The sequence below is a fragment of the Globicephala melas genome, chromosome 6 (assembly GCF_963455315.2).
Source record: "Globicephala melas chromosome 6, mGloMel1.2, whole genome shotgun sequence".
Lineage (NCBI taxonomy): Eukaryota > Metazoa > Chordata > Mammalia > Artiodactyla > Delphinidae > Globicephala > Globicephala melas.
This window is the reverse complement of record NC_083319.1, coordinates 109,493,267-109,517,909: the sequence shown is the minus strand read 5'-3', so window position 1 is coordinate 109,517,909 and position 24,643 is coordinate 109,493,267. Positions and strand designations below refer to the sequence as shown.

Here is a 24,643-nt window from a genome sequence, read left to right as displayed (position 1 = left end):
ATTTATTAATTTAAAAAAATGATGGAACAGCCATACTTTGCAATGTTGTGCAATAGTTACAAAGAATTAGATAACAGGATAAAGCTATACATACTCACGTGAAAGAAGAATCTATACATACTCATCTGAATATATCTAGACATATCTAGACATACATTTATATGTCTGCATGAGCATAAAATGTCTAAACACAACAACTAGTGACAATGATTTCCTCTAGGAGATGAGATTTGTTGGGGAGAGGGAAGGGGGCAGCTTTTACCTTTACTTTATATGCTTCTATATTGTTTGGATTTTATACAACAAAGTGTGTATTGCTTTTGTAATTTTTTTCAATTTAAAAAAATTTTTTATACAAATTTTAAAGGTAACTTCATTTGTGGTAATTACAAAATATTGGCTATATTCCCCATGTTGTGCAATACATCCTTGAGCCTATTTATCTTATACCCAACAATTTGTACCTCCCTGCCCCCAATATTGCCCCTCACCCGCACTGGTACCCACTAGTTTGTTCTCTATGAGTGTTCTTCTTTGTGTTATATACACATAGTTTGTTGTATTTTGTGGATTCCACATATAAGTCATATCATATGGTATTTGTCTTTCTCTGACTTATTTCACTTAGCATAATGCTTTCCAAGTCCATCCATGTTGCTGCAAATGGCAAAATTTCATTCTTTTTTATGGCTCAGTAGTATTCCATTGTATGTATGTATGTGTATGGTATATGTGTGTGTGTGTATGTGTGTATATATATATATATACATATATATATATACACATATATATATATGTATATATATATATATATACTGCTTCTTCTTTAATCATTCACCTGTTGATGGACACTTAGGTTTTTTCCATATGTTGGCAACTGAAAGTAATGCTGCTATGAACTTAGGAGTGCATGTATCTTTTCAAATTAGTGTTTTTGGTTTTTTCAGATATATACCCAGGAGTGGAATTGCTGGGTTGTATGGTAGTTCTGTTTTCAGGTTTTTGAGAAATCTCCATACAGTTTTCCACAGTGGCTGCACCAATTTACATTCCCACCGACAGGGTACAGGGGTTCCCTTTTGTCCACATCCTCGCCAACATTTGTTATTTATGTTCTTTTTGATGATAGCCATCCTGACAGGTGTGAGGTGACATCATGGTTTTGATTTGCATTTCCCTCATGATTAGTGATGTTGAGCATCTTTTCATGTGCCTGTTGGCCATCTGCATTTCCTCTTTGGAAGAATCTCTATTCAGTTCTTCTGCCCATTTTTTAATTGGGTTGTTTGTTTTTCTTGATGTTGAGTTATATGAACTGTTTATATATGTTGGATATTAACCCCTTATCAGTCATATCATTTGCAAATATTTTCTCTCGTTCAGTAGGTTGTCTTTTCATGTTGTCAATGGTTTCCTTTGCTGTGCAAAAGCTTTTAAGTTTAATTAGGTCTCATTTGTTTATTTTTGCTTTTATTTCCCTTACTTTAAGAGATGGACTCAAAAAAAATATTGCTTTTGTTTGGTAATTTTTAAGACAAAGAAAATAGGAAAAATATATACCAAGAGTTGTAGTTACTGGCACATAACCTAGTTTACATCTTTGGAGTTATTTCCAAACCGTACAGAGGTGAGGGAAGATGGAGAAATTGGGAACACACTCTCTTCCAGCTCTTGTCCCCTTGTCCTGTAGGAATGCAAGGTAGCACGTCCAGACCTTCCGATGGACGGTCTGCCCAAGCAGTCCCTGGGACAGGAAGGTGTCCGCTGTGGGCCCCCTCTCGTCTTCACTTTCCTCCTTCCTCCTCTCCTTCATTCCCTCTGTTTCCAACAGTCCTCATCTGGCTCATTTCTCCAAGCTGTCATTTTTTGCCTTAGAAATCAGCAAGTTCCAAATCTCCTTCCATGACTTAAATATCTTCACCAATTCTGGTGTCTGTTGTAAACCAAAATCTGTGTCTTTCCCATCCAGTTCTGCTTCTTTAGGCCCAGTGGTTAGACTCAGGGAAGAAAATTATTGCCTGAATCTCCATCAGAGCGTTTGCTTGTTTTTGCAGTTTCGGGGAGGGAGATCATTTGTCCCTACCCTTCCAAAATTAGACATACCTGCCCAGGTTAGTTTCTCTCCAGAAACACTCATCACATCTTCTTTCAAAATCTGCATCCCTCCACTACTGTATTTTTCAACTTGGTACTCTGAAAGAGCACGTGGCCCCTCCCAACCTTGAAAAGCCCTCTTTGTTGCCGAAGGCTACCATGCCCCCACCCCCTTCCCCATTCCTGGGGTATCTCCAGGCCACAAAGGGCAGGGAAGAGGGGGAGGGGAGAGAGCTCCCATCACATAATAATAAGCTCGATGAGTGCCTTGTATTGACATTATATTCAATTATATTCAATGTCAGTATCAGTTCTTAGACCTTAGACCTTAGATCAATTCTTAGCCATTCATAGATAGGTATAGCTAGTGTTTTTTCTTTTTCTTTCATTTTACTTTTAACAAGATTTCTTATAAACCCAAGATAGCCTAGGTTTATGTCCTGGCTTCCTTACTCTCTAGCTGAGTGATCTTAGGCAGTCATTTATCCCTGACCTCAGTCCCCTCATCTGTAAAATGGGAACATTAATAGTACTAACCTCATTGTGATGTTGGGAGGTTAGATAAGTTAATAAAAGTAAAGCACAGAGAATAGTGCCTGACACATAATAAGTATGCTGGTATTTGTAATTATACTGCAAATGCCCTTTTGTAACTTTTCCTCTTCAGTTTTTTTCATATTTTAATTCTACCTTCCAAAGGTATAGATCTTCCGTCTATTCATTTTTTATCTGAATCACATGCACACAATTCATTGTGTGCTATTATCTTTTCCTCCTCACTTCTTTGGTGTCAGTACTTTTTAAATCATCCTTCTGGTCTCACTCTCACCTCATGGCTCCCGGACGCCTTCCTGCCCACCTGTCTTGAGGTTGAATTAGGGCCACCTGTCAAAGCACCATGGTTTCCCCACTGTCACACGCAGAGAAAGTGCAGACATTTGCTCTGTGTCTCGCGGTGGGCTTCATAAGGGAAGAGACTGTGTCTGCTCCTTGATGCTGAGCTAGTGCCTAGCTCAGAACGTAGCAGGTACTTACTACTCCTTTAACAAGAAAATGCAGATGTAAGAAATAAGATTTGATGGATTCCAGACTCAGTCTGTATTTCTATAAAAGCAACCTCTAAGAACACAGACAATTGAGAACTACGTTGAAATGGAAATAAATACCCAGAGAAAACATTGTTTGCATCTCTGTTGGGCCAGGTCCTATTTTAGATAATGGTGGTATAGGTTATCAAGCTGATAATGTTAATTGCTGCTTTAATGGTTTTAAATTTAATCTTGGGAACAAGCTTTTTTACTCCTCCATGAAAAGCTTTGGGATTAAAAAAAAAATCTTTCTTTTCCACTTACCAAGGAGAAGGTAATAGGCACCAGATGCTAGTTCTGAAAGCTAACTCCTGCAGAAAGAACACGGGTCTCAGATTGTTCTCATTCGTCTGCCGTGTTCTTACTGTCTTGTTCTTCTCCCATAACCAAACAGAAAAAAGTGGGTGTGTGTGTGTACATACACACATATATGTGTATACACATATGCTTGTATATGTATAATATACACACAACTGTACCTCGTTATCCACCGGGAGATAGGTTCCAGGACCCCTTCGGATACCAAAATCCATCCGTGGATACTCAAGTCCCTTATATAAAATGGCATGGTATTTACATATAACCTATACACACCACCCTCCTGTATACTTTCAATCGATTATTTGTAATACCTAATACAAGGTAGGCACTATGTAAATAGTTGCCATGGAAAATTCAAATTTTGCTTTTTGGAACTTTCGGGAATTTTTTTCCAATATTTTTGATCCACAGTTGGTTGAATCTTAAGATGCAGAACCAGCAGATATGGAGGGCCGACCGTGTAGGGGGGCAGGGGGGTTCTTTCCAACTAGAAAAAGGTTTCTGGCAACTTTATCCCTGCTACAGTTATTTGAAGTAATTTTGCGTAAAACACTTAAAGACCCTTCTTTAGTCAATCTGATAACTCTAAACACTATTAGAACTTTGTTTATTCATCCAACAGTTAATTTTGGAATGTCTCTCGTATGCTGCACTTCAGCCCATTTCATGTTTTTCTGAATGTTTTAGCCATATTAGAACAGGACAGCTTTCAAACACAGTTATACAGTGGTTTATTCACAGCAAGTAAAATAAATTCCTTGCACCAGAAGCTCAAGTTTTAAAGCAGAAAATAAACTGAGGTTGAAGTCATGGAAAACAAACCTTAATACCATGCCCAGCTGAGAAGCATAAATTCACAAATTAGTTCTCTTTGTCGCAATAAGTGCCGGTTGGTGAAGAAGTAGCTTGAATATGAGTAACTTCATCTCATACCAGCGTCTCTCTTCTACCTTGGGTTTCTGTTAAAATATAAGATGTATTTCATTCACTTACCTTAGTTAAGTCCATAATATTTAATCCAATCAGAAGACGTAGTCATAGTAAGTTTGGAACCAAACATTGCAGATTACCTCTGAATAAATATGATGAAATGTTCCTTTTGTAGATGCAAGTATTGGCATTATGATGAAAACCTGCTCACGGCCAGCATTGTCATCGTCTTCCATAACGAAGGGTGGTCCACCCTCATGAGAACAGTTCACAGCGTAATTAAAAGGACTCCAAGGAAATACTTAGCAGAAATCGTGTTAATTGACGATTTCAGTAACAAAGGTAATGGCTATGGAATCGGCATTTTGTCTATAAAATAATTATAAGCAATTGCAAAAAGGTGATCTCAAAATAGTCTTCAGAAATTAATAATTAACATCTATTATCAACAAGTTGGCACTATGCTAAGCATTGTATGTGAATTATTTTGTTTAGTTCTGACAGTAAGCCTTGTGATACATATCGTTCATCCTCATTTTGCACTTGAGGCTCAGAGATGTTAAGTAACTTGCCAGCAGTGACAGAGATAGTAATTAACAGCTGCATCCAAATCTATAGGCTCGTAAGTCTGTGTATTTAACCGCGGTCTTATACTATACCAATTCTTTGGGCATTGGGTTTTATAAAAATTTAATCGTAGAGGTAATTTATTGAATGACTGAAAAAATGCAATGGCAGGTATATTGCAGTGCCACCCAAAGCTCCGTCCACATCTATATACTGAAACCTATATACCTGTTTAATAGCTTGTATTTTGCATTTCAGTGTATTTTGAATTTGACCAGAAACCATGGACTATTTTTATTTATAAAAGAAAGTAGCTACTAAAGCTTATTTTGTTCTAGATTTGATTTAAGATAATTGAATAGAAGGAAATTGTGTTTTATTTTTTTACTCTCTTTGTGGAGCAAGCTCTAACACATTTAGGGAGACATCGGTTAGTCTTGGTTCAACTTGGCTAGAGAGAGATGGAGCAGTGATTTTCCAGATAAGTGGGGTTTTTTAAGTTAAAATATTTTTCTTCAAATAGATCCATTATTGTAAGCTGAATATATCTTCTTAATGATGTAAATATCAAAAGATAGATAATGCTATAGCTCAGACCCCAAAGCAGCATGTAATTATGCTGCTAAAACCCAAGTCTGGGCAGTTATTTATTCTTCTTTGCTTGTCATAAAGCTGAGTTGAAACCTTTGAAAACTGACCAAAGAGCGCAGACAACTCAATGACAACAGGATATCTGGTTTTTGGCAAATGAGTTTTGCAGAGAGTTTTTGTGTATAAGTAGTGATGCCACTGGATATAATGTTAGAAAAGAAGTCAGAACATAGGCAGCATGAAAATACCATTCAAAATGGCTTTACAAAAGCTTCCTCCAAAACTTAATTTAGAACTCTTGCAGTCTGGATAAACCTCTGCTGTTTTTGCAAGGACAGAGGCAGAATCTTGATCTTGTATACATATATTAGCATGGAGAGAAACAGAAATATGACCTACCACTTTCTTCAACTAATCATTTTTAATTACAGCAGGGAATGTATAACTTTAGATTTTCAGTCATCAAATGCCTTTAGCTTAGACATCTTGGTTGCAATTTTCTACAACGGGATCATTTTCACTAAGAATACTATTCCTGTCTCAAATAAATATTTGAAAATATGTTTTTAAGTGATATTGTTGGTGCCAACAATGTTTTAGATTTAGCAAAACTTAAGTCTACAAAAACAGCTTGGAGAAATCCCATGTCTATGATTGTACTGATTTTAAGAACCACTATGTTATTAATACAAGTTAAAAAGCTCAGAATAGTCTTTAAAAAAAAAAAAAGTGAAGATACACCAAAAGGTGTTTCCCATTCTAAAATCTTGCTTTCTTGCTTGGCCCGAGGAAAGAACAAAATTGGGGGCTTAAGTGTTTTGTCCAGTTTAATTTTTTTGTGATCAGTGCTTCTGTTGTTACAAATCTCTAACAGCCTCTTGTAACACATTTTAAAAGCAATTACATATAGGGTCTGCTTAGCTTAACAGCGTCGGGAAGGTCGTTGATTGGGGCTGCCCTTGGACAGAAGTACAGAAGGTCTTTAATTACTCTTCCCAATTTCAAAACACTCTTGAACATCTGTCAGTCCTATCCTCAGTAAAACTATACAGCATTTGGTAAATCTGCCTTAGGTGAAAACTTGGATTGTTTTCTTTCCCCAATATATTCAGTAATTAAACCTCTGAGTTATAATTTTTCTTTTAAAGACAAAATACTTAACTAATTTATATAAAACCTCACAAAAGAGCTGGCTGCTCAGAACCCTCGGGTTTCTGGAAGTTACAGTGTCCTCAAAACGTAGGGGTCTGGGGCCTTTGAACAGAGAACACTCCTCTCCACCTGTGCACTGGGCAAAGGGCTACACGGACAACGTGTCCTACTCGCAGCACTCAGGGAAGGAAGCTGCGGGAGCACATCATTTCCGCCTGCTTCTCATTGGCCACAGCAAGTCAGGTGGCCCAGCGTGCAGTCCGGGCTGGGGCTGGGGAGGATTGATCATCCCCCAGCAGGGGCCGTGTTCCTTCGGGGCACTGATCTGTCCACTGTAGTGAGACCCAAGGGCAGCCAAGGTCATCTTAACTAGAATCTAAATTTAAAGAGCACACCATCAACTCATTTCTGGCCGTAACAATTTATTTTACATATATTTAGATCACATATCCGAAAAAGTACCTAATGCAAGTCAGAAGGGGCTTTAGAAAAAAAAAAAAAACTTAGGACTGTACAGAACTAAAAAAAAATAGGAAGGTAAGAGCTTTTCTTAAAAAAAAACAACAGCAACAAAAAAAAACTTATATTGAAAGGAAAATTACCAAGACTTTCTGGGGAAACATTGTAATTCAGCATGAGAATTTTATTTATAATTCTCATTAAAACTGGACACCAAAGTAGAGAATGGAAAATTTTTTCTTCTCAATTTTGAATACCCATGTGTGAGTATCTTGCTAATTATAAGCTCCTTAAAAACGAATAAAGTATTAAATGTACAGCCTGATTTGCCCATTTAACCACGGGCTCATCACTAAATGCAGCTGTTTTGGGGGTTGTTTTTGTATTCATGGGCCAAAATTTTAAACAACTTAAAAATAATTTTTGTGTCTTCAAGAAACATCTTTTAAGGATCCAGGAATTAGTTGTGGCTGTGATGAGTCAGTTTCATTGGCTCATAGTAATACAAACAAAAACTGTTCTCTTGCAACTAGGAAGCCAAGATGGAAAGTTTGGCAAATGTATCTTGTTTTTATAACACAAAAATTTCTCTACCAAACTGCAAACATATATGTGTGTGTGTGTGTGTGTACATATAATACAGGCATATGTGTGGAAATGATATATGTATTTATTATATTAATATGTAAAGATTTATTTATAAATATATACATACACACACATATATATACAGACACTTGATGCTTAAAATACAGAGAAAATGGGATCTTTTATTGTTACTTGCCAACTGGATGGGAACTATATTCATCACCACACCAAGACTACTCCCTTCAACACTGATTGTAGTAGAAAGATGGCTCAGAAACAAATATTAACCTGTACCCTGTGTGGATCCCAAAGGCCATGTCATGTTATTTTATAGGCAGTACATCTTCAGAAATCCTGAACCACTGCTTCTTCCAAAAGCAAAAATACTATTGTGCCTGAAAGCTTCTAGATATGATATTAACATTTGATTTTTTTCAGTTTTCATGTCAGTTGGCATAGTCATCGTTTATTTAATGTTTAGAGAGAGGTTTGATAATTCTCAGGCTAGCTAGTTCTCCGTAGGTATATTAAGCTCAAATTTTAACTCGAGTAATACACTTCACCTTACCTCCCTATACATTTAACATTCAGTATGGTCTGTGTAAAATTACTGAGTACTCAAAGGACCTGTTTGCCTATCCTCATTTCTTGAGAAAAATAATAGTTTAAGTGGGGACTTCCCTGGTGGTGCAGTGGTTAAGAATCCGCCTGCCAATGCAGGAGACATGGGTTCAAGCCCTGGTCCAGGAAGATCCCACATGCCGCGGAGCAACTAAGCCCGTGCACCACGACTACTGAACCTGCACTCCAGAGCCCACGAACCACAACTGCTGAGCATGTGCGCCGCAACTACTGAAGCCCTCGCGCCTATAGCCCGTGCTCCGCAACAAGAGAAGCCACCGCAATTAGAAGCCCGCGCACCACAATGAAGAGTAGCCCCCGCTCAACACAGCTAGAGAAAGCCTGCGCACAGCAATGAAGACCCAACACAGCCAAAAATAAATTAATTAGTTAATTTTTAAAAATAGCTTAAGTGGTTTATTAGCCATAACTATAATTTATAATGTTGACTGAATTTTTTATTCATAGAACACTTAAAAGAAAAACTGGATGACTATATTAAGCTGTGGAATGGCCTAGTCAAGGTATTTCGAAATGAGAGAAGAGAAGGTTTAATTCAGGCACGAAGTATCGGTGCCCAGAAGGCTAAACTTGGACAGGTAGGACACATTTGATATCTATTATGTCAACATTTTGGATTTGGTAACTAAAAGATCATCTACATTTTTAAGTACCCATTTAATTTTTAATTTTTTAAAATTGAAAATGCTACCTTAAACACATAACTTAAATATCAAAATTGACTCTAATGCCAGTTTATATTAGCATCTAATTTTAAATTGTACGTGATATACGTCGTGCTGTATATGAGTTTTCTTTCACCCTGCCTCTTTTTTTTTTTCCAGGTTTTGATATACCTCGATGCCCACTGTGAGGTGGCAGTTAACTGGTATGCACCACTCGTAGCTCCCATATCAAAGGACAGGTAACATTGCCTTGCTTCTTTTCTTTCCTGGTTGAAAAGTAAACCTCATCCTAGGACAAATAATGTTCCCATTCTTCTGATTCCAGTTCCATTCAGTGCATCAAGTTGTATGTTGAGTTTCCTTTTTTAGCTAGTTGTTTCCCTGGGTGGATCTAGGTGGCTACTTGGGGCTGATTCACATGCGGGCAGTTAGACATTTGGGATGAGCCTAGGGCATCTCACTCGGAATCATCTTCCTCTGGCTACAAAAGCTTTGCTCTAAGAGCAATATTAATTGTTCCCGCACACTGTGGTAACATTCTAAAGGCTTGAAGGAGCATGCTTTGGAATTCTGCCTATGGGTGGTTTTATGCCCTTTGAAGTGATTATTTTACACAGTAAGGGCCAGCTCTTACCTGTGGCAAGGCCTTGGGTTCCCATAGGACCTTTCAAGTTTAGAAGTAGACAGCTATCCTGTGGAAATGTGGTAATCACCAATTTACAGAAAGTCTGAAACAGTAGATGGGCAGCAGCAGTTTTTGAGTTCCCAAAGCCTTCCTTGCTTTTAGTCCAGAATCCTGACTATTTCAGAATCTAGAAGAAATAAGACATGTCCCTGTGGCAATGGCCTGAGACAGAGGGAGAACTTTTGGAGGATTTTATCATCAGAGCATCTATCAGACACGATTTTCACGTGCTGTCTGATTTAATCCTCACAGCAGCCCTGCAAGATAGATGTTACTACCTCCTTTGTACTAAAGAGGTTGCTGAGGCTAACAGAAATTAATTAGTTTGCCCCAGATCAGACAGCTTATAAACTACCCAACTGAGATCTCTCTGGGACACCTTCCACCACATACTTAGAAATCTGAGAATCATAAGGAGAGATAACAAGCCTTCACCTCTCCTGGTGAAAGCTGGCTGTCCTCGGGGTGGTGAGGGGAGGTCATACCACAGGGACCCTCCACTCGCCCATGGGAGTCCAGTGTCTGAAGGGAATAAAGTACCTTTCCCCTGTATCGAAATTCTAAGCCCCATTAATTTTCCCCTTCTCATTGGTTTCTAAACATCTAAAAAGCACCTTAACGTGGCTGTCAAAAACTATAATCTCCATTTTAGGATATGCATTTTAAAATTCTTTCTGATAAAATGAACGTTGGAACAAGCAGGATACCGGTTATCTTTGTAGAGCTGGCTCTACACCTGATTGGTCATATAGTTCTAGCATTTTCATGAAGCCCACATAAAAGGTATAATATTTTTTTGCTCCAAATTCTCAGGCCACTATTTATGTTCTTCAGCAGGTTTTGAGGGATTTTTCTTTCCTTGTTTTTTTAAAAAGCCAGAATACAATACAGTACTTTTTTTTTACAATAAAAGAAAAGTTTTTTTCCCAATAAAAGAAGTAGGAAAAGAAGATCAAGTAAATGTACAAAAACAGATTTTCACAGTCACTGCTTCCAAAGAAGTAGGAAGCAGCAAAGAGTTGGGAGCACTGCTGAACGTGTCGCAGGTATTATCTTTCTACACACACACTCATGTTTAATGGAGGGGTAAGGAGGGAAAATAACAGGCAGGGAAATCTGGTAAATAATGGGAAGTTACCAAGAGGGTGTTGCCTGTAGGACCACAGTGAAAATGAGGAAATCCTATTTAAGTTCAAGTTCATGGCTCTTCGTTCATGACATGTGTCTGTGAGCCCAGGGACATCTCCTCTCTCCTTCCCTTAAGAAAACAGCCTCCTTGACTTTTCAAAGCATTCATTCATTTCCCATTAGATATGAAAATCCCCTAGTGGGGGAGAAAAAAAAGCAAACCCACAGTAACAAGAGATAATCTAGTTAGGCATGCTCAACTAGTCAGTTTTGGGTTCTTAAATGCTTTTTCATTTTCTGTAAATGTTTCAGAACCACATGCACTGTGCCTCTGATAGATTACATAGATGGGAATGATTATTCCATTGAGCCACAGCAAGGTGGGGATGAAGATGGTTTTGCCAGAGGGGCCTGGGACTGGAGTTTGCTATGGAAGCGTATTCCTCTAAGCCACAAGGAAAAGGCCAAAAGAAAACATAAAACTGAACCTTATCGGTAAAGATTACTACTTCCTTTTCTTATGTGGAACGTTTACCTAAGTACTTTTCTTTTTTTCCTTCCCCATGTACTCGTGTAAACATGTGGGTCCCTACACGCCCTTGCATTTCATCTTCGCTGCCATCATCAACACAATACAGAACCACTTGCACTGTGCCGATTATAGATGTCATAAATGGCAACACTTATGAAATTGTACCCCAAGGGGGTGGTGACGAAGATGGGTATGCCCGAGGAGCATGGGATTGGAGTATGCTCTGGAAACGGGTGCCTCTGACCCCTCAAGAGAAGAGAATGAGAAAGACAAAAACTGAACCATATCGGTAATCACTAAATCACTTACCTGTTTCTCTTTTCTCCAGTTGCTGCTAACCTATTAACCTCTTGCCAAGCTAAAAAAAAAAAAAGAAACTTGTTATTAAAACTGTAGATGCTGTCTCAGATTCTGAAAGGCTTTCTTTCTTTGTGCTGTTTCAGAGGTTTAAACTCACACTTGCTTCTTTGTGGTTGCTTTTTCCTTAAAAGCAAACTCCGTTTGGGGGTGAGCACGCTTTATGGCATTAGTTCCAAATACAGGTGAAAAAAAGAAAATCTTTGCCATCATGTCCTAGTAGACTAGACATGAAATTTTGTTCGTTTGATGATTATGTCATTCTGTAAGTTTAAGATGCTCACATTGCTTACGATCCAAGTTTTATATCCACTTTGATGCTTTGCAGGTAGTGTTGACAATGAAAGACAGTAACAAGAGTTTTTTTTTCTTCCTTTGGTTTTATATGCTAACTCTTAAATACTAATTTCATCCCAGTTAAATCTGATGAATAAAAATACATGACTTTGGGAAATGTTACATAGAATCCTTTATTACTTCATTTTCAGAAGAGCACTTGATTTAAAAGGAAATTTCATTCCAAAATCTTCCTTTTTCTCCCTTCTTGTGGCTCTTCAAATAGAACAACTTGTGCTACTCTCTCTTTGGTCTTTTCACTGGAACATTTTACCATCTTTCAAAAGAGTGGCCCCAAATTAAATGTTTGCATAAATGCTAATGTAGGCTTCTAAATGTGTCTGATTTTATTTTTCTGATCTTATGGTTCTGCTTTTGGTCTCTCTCTTACTGTTACGCTACTGATGATGTTCAAACTCAGTTTGGGGAAGGTGTCTCCAATGTCATGCAAAAAGCTGGTGGGATTTGGGCATGTCATGATACCAGGATACTGAAATGGCAAACATAAGGAAATTATACAACTTTCAGCTTTATTTGACATTTTCCAAATTTCTCTTTGAAGTTCTTTTTCAAAAATTGTCCAGGAATCTACTGCTTACCCACTTACCCTGACTCACAAATAATTCTGGGAGGAAAAACATAAGGGCTAATAACTATAGTTCTATTTCTACCAATCCCATGGGCTAGGAAAGAAAATTTTTTAAATGTGGTAGAAAAATTTAAGGAAGGTTTCTCTTTACGTTACTCCCTGGTTTTCATGCTAAGATACATTTTCAAATATGTACTGAGATAAGTGGGAATATATTTAAAGATCAAAAAGGCATAGTTATAATAGAGTAATGTTAAATGACAGTTAAATAAATTTGGCATGAAAGTATAACTGAAAACGCAATAGGGCTGTTTCTCCTTCAAGAAGAAAAGCCTTATGAAAGAATGACTTTCCCCTGATGTGGCTTCCCTTTAATATCGAAAATATTTCTTGCTTCATTATCTTTTTAATTAATATATTTATTTATTTATTTTTGGCTTTGCTGGGTCTTCGTTGCTGTGCGCGGGCTTTCTCTAGTTGTGGCGAGCGGGGGCTACTCCTTGTTGCGGTGCACAGGCTTCTCATTGCAGCGGCTTCTCTTGTTGCAGAGCACGGGCTCCAGGTGCACGGGCTTCAGTAGTTGTGGCACGTGGGCTCAGTAGTTGTGGCGCACGGGCTTGGTTGCTCCGCGGCATGTGGGATCTTCCTGGACCCAGGGCTCAAACCCGTGTCCCCTGCACTGGCAGGTGGATTCTCAACCACCACACCACCAGGGAAGCCCCGTGCTTCATTATTTATTTAATATTTAATGAATGCTTACTATGTGCCAGGTGCTATTTTCTGGGGATAAATTTTAAAGAGATGTGTTCCCTCGTGGCACTTAACATGTAGTGGGTGAGACAGAAATTAAACAGTTAACTGCACGAATAACTGGAGCAGCAAGTGTGACGAGTGGTGAGAAGAAAAGCTCGTGGAAAGTGTCTCAAAAGCCACGCTGAGGCCGAGCCCTGAGGGATGAGTCTGCCCTGTGGAGGAGGAGGGAGGACCGTTCAGGAGACTGCAGCATAGCCAGGGTCCTGGGACAGGACGGGGTCGGGCAGAGCACGGAGGCATTGCCTGCTGCCTGCTGGGGCTTGGTGGGGCAGAAGAGAGCGGAGGACACAATCAGGGTTCCTGTGCCTGGTCTAGGATGGCAGCAGTGACGCTGGAAAGAAGTGGGTTCAAGATGTGTGTTGATGGTAGAATCAGTAGGAATTGGTGATAGACTGAATATCAGGTGTGCTGATGAAGAGGCTCTAATGGAGGGGTCTACCTAAGAATCGAGTGCAGTGATAATTCATTGTTGCCAGGGGAAGGGGGAACGGAGTGAAAATTATTCCTAACGGTACGGGGTGAAAATTATTCCCAACGGTGGGAGTGGCTTGCCCTAAAAAGCTATCAAGTCTTTTTTTCTCTTGTCTCTAAAAAGAACCCAATTCAAGGTCCCACTCAAGAAGGACCACAGATCACTCTTTGGCAGCCCTGCCTCCTGACACAGTAAATAGCTGTGTCTAATGCTCCTGTGTCATTTCTGTGCTATATTTGCAAACTCTGAATGAACCGTGGCTGTTCTACCATGATTTACACCCTTATTTGGCAAACCACTGAGCTATAAAATTAAAAAATGAGAGACTACTTCCATGGTGTATGGTTTCACTCATCCCAGAATGACTCATAAATCATTTCAGGAACATTTAGCAGACCACGGCTGTATGGCTCAGTATTTTTAGGAGTGAAAGAGAAAATTCTATTTTAACTAACTCTTAAGGCTTAATTTTTAAATAAACAAAGGAACCAAGGCGCCCTCTAATGGCGGAATGATGTAATGCTCTAATTTGTAACGAACTATAACAGGATTTCAGTTAGAAATTATAGTAAATTCATAAGGAATTATGAACAGATTGTTTCATGAAGGCTTTATAATTTCTTAATGTTTGGCCATCAGTTTTGTCTCTTCTATGCACTACTTATACTGTATTCCATAAAGGCTTGTTATCTGTTGTTGAAGGGGTATTGGGGGTTTGTCTTTAAAAGTTATTTCAGCGTTTCTTTTTCTTAGGTCCCCAGCCATGGCTGGAGGATTATTCGCCATTGAACGAGACTTCTTCTTCGAGCTGGGTCTCTACGATCCAGGCCTCCAGATTTGGGGTGGTGAAAACTTTGAGATCTCATACAAGGTAACATTTCATTGAAACAAATGCAGTTTTCTAAGCAGTTATGGATTCTTGTGACTTTCAGATAAGGCTGGTTTCTTTGGGGGAAAAAAGAACAAAAAACCTGTTTAATGCATTTCTCTAAATTATAAGGAAAGACTAACAAAAATATTTGCCTTTTGGGAAAAATAAGGCAAAAATGCAAGCTCCAAACTTACTACATACGTACTTGGCTCAGCTAAAAACGGAAGCCAGCGAGCTTCAGAAGTAAAAATACCTCCTCTCCTTCCCCTCCCGCCCCACCCGCAAAGGCTTTTCCGTACCTCGGAGCCTTTTGTGATAGGAGCCCTTGCGGGAATCAGCAGGTGTGGGGTTCCGTTTGACCATCCACTGCTGAAGCTCAGGACAGAGGTAGACCCCAACAGTGATCGTGTGTCCTCACACTGACCCTGGAGCTGCCTTCCTGCAGTACCCACCCACCCGTGCCCCCCGCCACTTCCCGAAAGAAAGAAGTATTTTCCAGTGTGAGCTGAACACATAGGCGTTACCTCTTGTCTTAAATGTCCGGTGCTCAGCACTTTGAGGGACAGAAGAGGAGGAGCTCGGTCCTCGCTGTCAATGAACTTACAGCCGATGAGAGATGAGAGTTCTGCTTAAATTCGTAGTACGATCAGAAGGTAGACCGACGTTCAGGTGGTGTGATTCAGAGGCCGCAGCATGCTGGAGGATGTTTTCGAGGCAGAACGAGGAAGACGGGCTGAGCTAAGGTGGGGGTAGAACGGGGAAAGGCGCAGGGCGGGCATGGGACCCACCGTCTGGCAGAAGCTGACAGTGTGAATCCGACGGGCATCCAGGAAGATGGCATGGGCAGGGGCGCCAGGTCCACAGTGAGGAGAGCCTTCAGTGCTGAGCTGAGAGACTGTGGCTTAATCTGACAGGCAGTGGAGACCCATGGGAGAGACTAAGCCCGGGAGAGCACGACCCAGAGCTGCCCTTCAGCAACCTAATCTCCTGCTATAAATAAGGGAGCCTGAGTAGAGGCAAGCGGAGGCGAAGGAGCCGCCGGTTAGGCGGTTATGGTAACAATCCCCCAGGTGGGAGGAGGCGTGTTAGCGCCGGGAGAGATGAAGTGCGCGTTAGGACGCAGGAGTCTGCGTGGCTCTGCAGGGGCTCAGGACAGGCCCCTGGGTGCCCTGTGCGCCTGCGTTCCCCAGCGGCCTCTTTGTTAGTATGTGAGCTTGAGAAACAAGAAGTTATCGTAGGATCTGTTTAGCTGGTGAATTCCCCGTAGACCCTTGTCTAATTTAGATTTTAGGTTTACGTTTACAGGACAGATTGGGCGTTTGAGACAGCTGCCACGTGTGTCTTTCCTGACAGATCTGGCAGTGCGGTGGCAAGTTACTGTTTGTCCCTTGTTCCCGTGTCGGGCACATCTACCGTCTTGAGGGCTGGCAGGGGAACCCTCCACCTGTCTATGTCGGGTCTTCTCCTACCCTAAAGGTGAGTCTTTCGGTTAAAACTGGGAAGGCTAGGGAGCTAACACGCATGTGCCACGTGGCCACGGAATGTCAGCTCGCTGGCCAGGCGACATCTTTGAAGCAGTCACGCTGTTTCTCTCACTTTTCACTTAGACTAGGCTTATTCATGAAACTTCTTATTGTTTTCTAGGATTATTCCTTGTATCCCACTCTGATTAGAATTCCATTATTGAATGGTATTGAATGTTCTCCGTCAAGATATCTCAGATTTTAGAACTCCACTCAATATTCTGTAATGACCTATATGGGAAAAGAATCTAACAGAAAGAGTGGAAATATATGTATAACTGATGAACTTTGCTGTACACCTGAAAGTAGTACAACATTGTAAACCAACTATACTTCAGTAAAAATTTTTTTTAAAAAAATGATAACTCAGGGCTTCCCTGGTGGCGCAGTGGTTGAGAGTCCGCCTGCCGATGCAGGGGAGACGGGTTCGTGCCCCGGTCCGGGAAGATCCCACGTGCCGCGGAGCAACTGCGCCCGTGAGCCATGGCCACTGAGCCTGTGCGTCCGGAGCCTGTTGCTCCGCAACAGGAGAGGCCACAACAGTGAGAGGCCTGTGTACGCAAAAAAAAAAAAAAATGATAACTCAAATTTTTAAAACCTGACACCGTGTAGGAAAGTCGTTGAAAGGGAAATACCAAGGTCTCTTAGTCACACGTGAGTGAAACACTATTTTTGTTTGGTTTTGGAAAAGTAAAGTAATTATAATAGAAGTTTGTGTAGTAAACAAAATCACATTTTTCAACAGTGCTTGCAAAAGGTGAATGAATAACTTTTGTCCCTCAAACCAGGGACAGACCAGGAGAGCTTCACACAGAGGCCACAGCCCCAATGCTGGCAGGACGATGGCCTCTCTCTTTGATGGGACAACTTAGAAGCCCTTTGTTTGGGCGGCTTTCATAGACTCTAAGAGCGTATGACTGTGGTGTCTTTCATTTTCTGGAGCCCTTAACCAAGTCAAAAGCAGAAGGAAGTCTATTTTTGGCTACGGATGCAACTCAGGACCGTTCCCCAAAGCGAATAGATAACAGAAGCAGAGACTAGGCTTTAAGAACCAACACAGCCCTCTAACCGACCAAAGTTTTTTAGAAGTGGCCAAACGGAGCCCCACTAGGACAGGGGACGAGATTTAAATCTCTGCAGTAAGACAGAGATAGCAGCCAGTTAACACTGGGCCCGACAGCGTTGCAGGAAGACAGCCGCCCTTGGAACCCGCCCCACAACCACGAAGAACTGATGGAAAGTCAGGTCAGTTCAGGAAGGCCGGTGCTACAAGGAAATGGAAAAGAGACGAGAGGGAAACACTCAACACTGTCAGATTAACCAGCAAACGCAGCCTTCACCAGCGGCTTCTGTCCTCTGCTTCTGCGTGTCCCCTCCACCCTCCAGGGCTGTTTCTCCAGCCGGTGGTCTTCTCTGAGCTGCAGACCTTTACGGTCAGCTGTCTTAGAGAACACCTCTCTCTCTCTCTCTTTTTTTGGTGGCAACGCGTGGCACGCAGGATCTTAGTTCCCTGACCAGGGATCAAACCCGAGCCCTTGGCAGCGAAGTGCGGAGTCCTAACCACTGGACCTCCAGGGAAGTCCCTAGAACCCTCCTCTTAGATGGCCCTCAGATGTTTCAGACTTGGCCTCTTCAGAGCAGAGCTTTTAACTTTCCCTCAGAGGTGGCTCTCTACCCTCCGTCCCACCCCTCGGGCCACCTCCACTCCCTGCCCCGGTTATTCCCCTCAAATCTGAATCTGATGTCTGCTGCCTGCGAGGACCCTTCGGATGGCTGTCAGCTAATGGGTGACATGCAAAGCCCTTGGAGACGATCAGTAGTATCACTAATAGCTCACACTTCGTGAGTGCTTTGTGTGTACAAATCTAAACACTTCGCACCGATTAACTTCTTAATTATCCTCATCTTAAAAGGAGGAAACCGAGGCAGCTTTTTTCTCAGTGAATCCTGCATTCCAGCTGTGGTGATAGACCTCTTTCAGGACGCCACATGCACCGTGATCTATCATATATTTGCACTGCTCTTTGCCCCAGGTCCCAGTCCCTCCTGGCTGACCGCTCCTTCAGGACTGAGCCGTCGCCGCCTCTCCATCCCAAACAATTAAACGCTCCTCCTTTTTGTTGCCGTAACCTTATGCGTGTGCACTTAATTCTTCATGTTCACGACTACCTGGAAGACACGGACTGTGTCTAACTTTGGGTGGATTTGCAAGAATTCAAAATATTTAGCAATAATGTTGTGTTCTTTTAGGAGGCTGCCGCTTAAAGCTTTTTGAGCCCACGGGCTTTTGCAGAAACATGCCCACGGCCAGGCGTGCACCCTTTTGATAGTTATCTTGTAGCCAAGAGAAAATTTAATCAGAACACTAGATGTTCCTGCTCTGCGGCCAGCAGGCCAAACCCAGCCTTCTTCAGTAAATAAAGTTGTGTCGGAACCCAGCTCTGCCGTTCGTTCGCATGTTCCCTGTGCTGCTTTCTCACTGTAGCAGCAGAGGTGAGTAGTTGCAACAGAAACTGGATGGCCACCCAGCTGAAAAGACTGACTCCCGGGCCCTTTATAAAGTTTGCTGCCCCGTGATGTCCAAGCGCAAGGGCCTCGCTGGGTCTGTGCTGCGTCCATCGCATCGATTCACGCCTACGAGTGCTCACTCAGTGAAACAGTAGAAGTTAGATCCTTGTGAGTTCTCACACGTCAACTTACATGATTGTTCTTTAGTTGCTTTTCAAAATGCACCCCATGGGGAAAATATCCACTTAATTCTGGGTTCAGTGGTTCAGTTACAGCTCTTACAAGATGGGCAGAGCCACTTTCAGAAATGTGTTTGTTGTTTGTCCCAGTGGTTTCTGATGGGAGACCCCTCCCCCCGCACGTGCCAGCAGCATGGTCCTCAGAGAGGAGATTGTTCAGGGGTTGGGGGGTGCCCGGTGCCAGCCAGCCTCTCTCACCAACCCTCTGCGCTCAGCTCCATCAGCAGGAAAGAATGTATTATCTTAGGGCTTCCCTGGTGGCGCAGTTGTTGAGAGTCCGCCTGCCGATGCAGGGGACACGGGTTCGTGCCCCGGTCCGGGAGGATCCCACATGCCGCGGAGCGGCTGGGCCCGTCAGCCATGGCCGCTGAGCCTGCGCGTCCGGAGCCTCTGCTCCGCAGCGGGAGAGGCCACAACAGTGAGAGGGCCGCGTACCGCAAAAAAAAAAAAAAAAAAAAAAGAATGTATTATCTTAGAGTATGGGACCTTCGGCACAGTGACACCAGATTCTGTGTCCGTCACTCTGGTTGAACACGCGTGACAGTGACATGTCAGAGTCACGAGCTCGCTTGCATTTGTAATTAAGTATCGGGTCCTACTGAAACGAATTTGTCGTATGTTGGTCATATTTCATATGTCGACGAGAGGCTGTTTATGACAGTACAAATATTTTTGGTTTTTATAATGACGCTAATTTTCTTTTTCCCAGAATTACGTCAGAGTTGTAGAGGTCTGGTGGGATGAGTATAAAGACTACTTCTATGCCAGTCGCCCTGAATCAAAGGCATTACCATATGGGGATATATCAGAGCTGAAGAAATTTCGAGAAGATCACAACTGCAAAAGTTTCAAATGGTTCATGGAAGAAATAGCTTATGATATCACCTCACACTACCCTCTGCCGCCCAAAAATGTCGACTGGGGAGAAGTGAGTATCAGCCGGGGGTCAGATCTCAAAGTGTGTGTGTATGGAGACTGAGCTTGGGAGAAAGCAGAGCGAGACGGGAATGTTGGAGGAGAGAGAAGAATTCTTGGGGGAAACTTTGGTGAAAAGCTGTTAACCTCCCAGCCTTTCCACTGGATAGTTCCCCTGCACTGACCTCCCGCCCCAAGTCCCTTCTGTCTGCTCTGCTCGGGACTCTGTCAGCTCCCTTCAGCTCCTGTCTTTCCCCACCCCTCGCCCGACTCCCTTCTCGGCGACCTCCTACCCACCCTACACTGCCCATGTGGAGATTGCCCACAGTGAAAAGCCTTTCTATGCTTCCCCACTCCATCCCGAGACTCAGGCCTGCCATCCTGTCCTAACTCGGAATCACCGTCTGTTAGGGCCCCGGGGCCCTGCTCACCGCCGTGTCCCAGTGACCTACGCGGAGGCCCCACGTGCAGTAGGCACCCAGACATTGAGGGTAACTGAAAACAATGAAAACCAAAGGCCTTGATCTGTGTTGCTTTGTCTTTGTTTCTTCAAACTTGCCTCTATAGCCTCCTTTCTGAATGCACCCACTCTTGTGCCTTATCTGCTGCCCTGTAGGTGCATTAAACACCCCATGAACTTTCAAGCCCACAAGACCTTGCTTAGTTATGTTTTCAGCAAATAGCGGTTGAGCGCCGCTAGACAGAAAATGTGACAAGCAAGGACCTTCTCCTCAGGGAGTGTGCATGCCAGTGGGACAGAAAGAGAAACAGAAAACAGAGTGTAGTGACAGGTGGTGGAAAAGGCTGTGAAGGAAATAGACAGCTGCTGTTTGAGGGGACTCAGGGACCCGGTAAGGGAGGCTTCTCGGAGGAGGTGACGGTGGGTCTGAGATCTGAACGATGAGCAGCCAGCGAATCAGAGAGCTGGGAAAGGGTGCTCCGAGGAAGGATGCCGGTGTGCCTGCCAGCTGTGAGCCGGGAAGGCTCTGCGTGTTTGATAAGCAGAACAGAGGAGGTGAAATGAGGCGCAGGGGCGGATGGGGAGGGCAGCGGTCCTCCTGAGAGTGGGAGGCCACAGGAGGGCTTTAAACAGAAAGGTGATGGGATTCCATTTATGCTGTGTTTTCAGTCACAGTGGGGCCTAAGAGTGGAAGCAAGGATGCGGGTTAGGAAGCAGTGGGGTAGTTCCAGGGAGAAGTGATGGTGGCTGGGACTGGGTGGTGACAGTGGAGGTGGTGGGACGCAGGCCCCGTCAGGGTGCTTAGTTCATCTGGAGGAAGCGCCCTGACCGGCAGGGCAGTGGAGGGTGTGGGCCAGCAGGACAGCTGGTTTGGTTTTATTTGAGTATCGGGTTGGGTGGCCGCCAGGGTGGGGAGGTTGGCAGAGGGGGCGGCTGGGGAGGGACCCGGAGGGACCAGGGGGGCACGAAGAGCCCAGCAGACACCCCGCTGGGCCGTCCAGATCTCAGGCCCAGAAAGGAGGCCACATGTGCATCTAAAGACGTTTATTTGGATCCAACAGCAGGTAGATTGTTTCATGGGACAGAATGAGAAAAATACAGAGGAAAGAGGCCGGATCTGTCCCTAAGGAGCCCCAGCACTAGCGCTTGCACTTGCCCTCTCTCTCACTCTCTCTCTCTCACTCTCCCTCCCCCTCCCTCTCCCTCCCTCCCTCCCTCTCTCTCTCTCTCTCTCTCTCTGTCTCTCTCTCTTTCTCTCTCTCTCTCCCCCCCTCGCTCTCTCTCTCCCTCTCCCCCCTCCCCCCACCCTCTCTCTCTCGCTCGCTCTTGCTCTCTCTGCACCTCTGTCTTAACTCCCAAGTAGACCAAAGCCCCTGGGAGTCGGGACCGCGATGTGCTTCTCTTTTGCTCTGGGGAACATCTCATTAGCACACGCCTTCTCCGTGGAAGGGATGAATTCTCTCCGTGAGCTTGCCCAGTAGAGGCTTCAGAGTCCACCCTGCACATGCTGAGGGCTCTCAAATGCCCCCCCCTTCAACCCAAATCTCTGTCCCAAAGCCCAGACTAGGGTGTGTGAGGCTGGACGCCCCCCCCCACCCGCCAGCCAACCCCCGTGCTGATGCTTCAGGCCCCAAACTCCGGAGCTTTCTTTGACTGCTCTCCTCTCACACTCCACACCCAGTTCCAGAAACCGACCTTCCTCCCTCTGCTCTCAGCCACCACGTCTCCCACTGAGACGAGCCCTGTCTGCCCCCGCTTTGCTGTCAACATGGCCGCCGGGCCACGTCACTCCTCCAAGCCCCGCGAGGCGGCCCCGGGCACTCCTTGGTTGGGGGCAGAGCCCTTTCTGGGGGCCCCGCTGCCCCCGGCCTCCCCCGCTGCTACTCCCCGCCGCACTACAGCCCGGCTGGCCTCCCCGCTCATCCTCCTCCCGCAGACCTGCACCCGCCTGCTCTTCCCTCCCCCTGTATGCTTTCCCTGGGGAAGCAGAGGGAGCGTCTGCAGGCACGGCCAGGCCTTCTGTGCACCTCCTGCCCCCCGAGACACTCCCACCCGCCAACTTGCTCATCTGTCTCTTCTCGGCTCTCACTTGTCACTTTCTAACGTGTCTGTTACGGTTTTGCTTATATTCGGCCTTCCCTCCTAGAGCGTAAGCTCCCTGGGGCGAGGATCCGATCTGTTCTGTGCACTGGCGCATCAGAGCCCTCAGCATGCCTGACACAGCACTCACGTAATAGTTGATGAATAAATAAAAGCGTGAGCCAATGAACAGATGGAATGTTCCATCCTCCCTTTACAGTCTCACCCTGAACACACGTTCGGTTTAACCCTCCCCACGCTGGCCCCTGCACCTCACAAGGCACTTCTGCACCCTCCCTGCAGCTTCCAGGGTGAACCCCTGCCCTGTCCTCTCCCGGGGCTGCCTCCAGCTCCGCCCACATCCTCTCTACAGACAGCAGAGCCTCCGACCCCGACTTGCTTCTCCTCTGAAGCTCTTACCTTCCTGGGTGCTCAGTGTTTGCCAACTGAAGGAATGAATAAAGCATTTTATCCAAATACAGTAGTAATTTATAATTGAGATATAAATCTATAATATTTCCAATAAGGAAAAAGTTGTGGGTTTTTTTGTTTTTGTTTTTTATACAAAATGTGCATTTCAAACATGGAAACGCGTGTTTGCTGCCCACCTGCGACATCCGTAGTCACAGAGGAGCCTCACTGCCCAGGCCCTGGAGGCTGCTGCCGGCAGTGGGAGCCTTACCTCCCAAGTTCACTCTGGCCTAGACACGGGGGCCAGTGTCTGTGACCGCCATGGTCAGCTCCCTTTGCTCTATTTCCTTCTCATTCACGTGAATGATCATGAATCTGAAATGGTACTAATGGTATCTTTGTATTTTTTTCTTCTGTGGTATTTTATCAAAATCTGGAGGCCAAGACCCTCAGTTGGAATGAGCTCATTCGTGTTGACTTCAAGACTTAAGTGATTTCAGAGACGACTGTAGCTCCGAGCTCCTCAAGGCCTGACAGGACAGTGGGGACCCGGTTAACTTGAAGCTCTCTGAAGCCATGTGAGAGCTTATTAGAGTCTAAACTGTCGCCTTCCCTGTGGTTCTTCGTTCATTTTTTTTAGATCAGAGGCTTTGAAACTGTGTACTGCATTGACAGCATGGGGAAGACAAACGGAGGCTTTGTTGAGCTGGGCCCCTGCCACAGGATGGGCGGGAATCAGGTAAACAGCCGGGCTTTGCGATTAATTCCGTCTGCACTGGAAGCAGCTGAGCTGACTGAGCCAGGGTTTAGCCTGGTTTTCCATTTGGTGATTGTGATTCTTTGGTAAAGTAAAACATCCTGTGAAAAACTGACAGTGCTAAAACGTTTACTTAAATGAGGGGATAAGAGCAATACTGGTTTTCATGTAAACAACCAGAATCTAGAATTTATGTCCGATGTAGGAGATTAGAATATATTCTTGCATGAGTGTGTAACTATGTAAGCCTAGCTCCCTAACAGTATCCACATCTTCCCCCCAGTAGGCTGGGATGCTGTTGCCAATCATGTATATTTCACTAGTATATTCTCTTACTACCTTATGTGAGTATTTTTCTTGTCTCTGATTTACATTGTGAAACATTATCAGGTCTGTTTCCACATTTTCATTTTCTTACATCGTTGGTACGAAATTCCTATGTTAGTGACCCATTCTGTATCTAAGAGGCTAAAGAACGTAATCCTTTAAGAGTTAGAAGGGGTCTTTACTACCATCAAAATGAATAATTCCTGTGTTTGGACTTACAGTTCTGAACACACAGAAACATGGTAGAGAAATAGCATAGCCATTGAGTTTAATTATAGGAGTTAAGTTTCTTTCTCTCTTTCTTTTTCTTTAATAGCTTTTCCGAATCAACGAAGCCAATCAACTCATGCAGTATGACCAGTGTTTGACGAAGGGTCCTGATGGATCCAAAATTATGATTACACACTGTAATCTGAATGAATTTAAGGAATGGCAGTACTTCAAGGTATTCTGTGTTTCAGTTCTGAAATACATGCAATTTCATTTTAATAACACCTACTGTGTGGAATTTAGACGTATAAACCTTAAAACCTGCATTCACACT

At 43.6% G+C, this 24,643-nt stretch overlaps 1 protein-coding gene across 4 annotated transcripts in view; it reads left to right on the top strand.

Moving 5' to 3' along the window:
• The window catches only part of GALNT7 (polypeptide N-acetylgalactosaminyltransferase 7), a 118,239-nt gene that overhangs the window by 87,206 nt on the left and 6,390 nt on the right, over nucleotides 1-24,643 (top strand). For 3 of the 4 annotated variants that reach the window (XM_060301349.2, XM_030879231.3, XM_060301348.1), the window contains 9 exons: nucleotides 4,609-4,775; nucleotides 8,880-9,010; nucleotides 9,257-9,336; nucleotides 11,223-11,405; nucleotides 14,763-14,880; nucleotides 16,234-16,356; nucleotides 19,860-20,078; nucleotides 23,656-23,754; nucleotides 24,416-24,544. In XM_060301349.2, the coding sequence (XP_060157332.1) occupies nucleotides 4,609-4,775; nucleotides 8,880-9,010; nucleotides 9,257-9,336; nucleotides 11,223-11,405; nucleotides 14,763-14,880; nucleotides 16,234-16,356; nucleotides 19,860-20,078; nucleotides 23,656-23,754; nucleotides 24,416-24,544 (1,249 nt within the window). Of the gene's footprint in view, nucleotides 1-4,608; nucleotides 4,776-8,879; nucleotides 9,011-9,256; nucleotides 9,337-11,222; nucleotides 11,406-11,548; nucleotides 11,732-14,762; nucleotides 14,881-16,233; nucleotides 16,357-19,859; nucleotides 20,079-23,655; nucleotides 23,755-24,415; nucleotides 24,545-24,643 lie in introns of all 4 variants that reach the window. The other variant, XM_030879230.3, reaches the window with a different exon arrangement.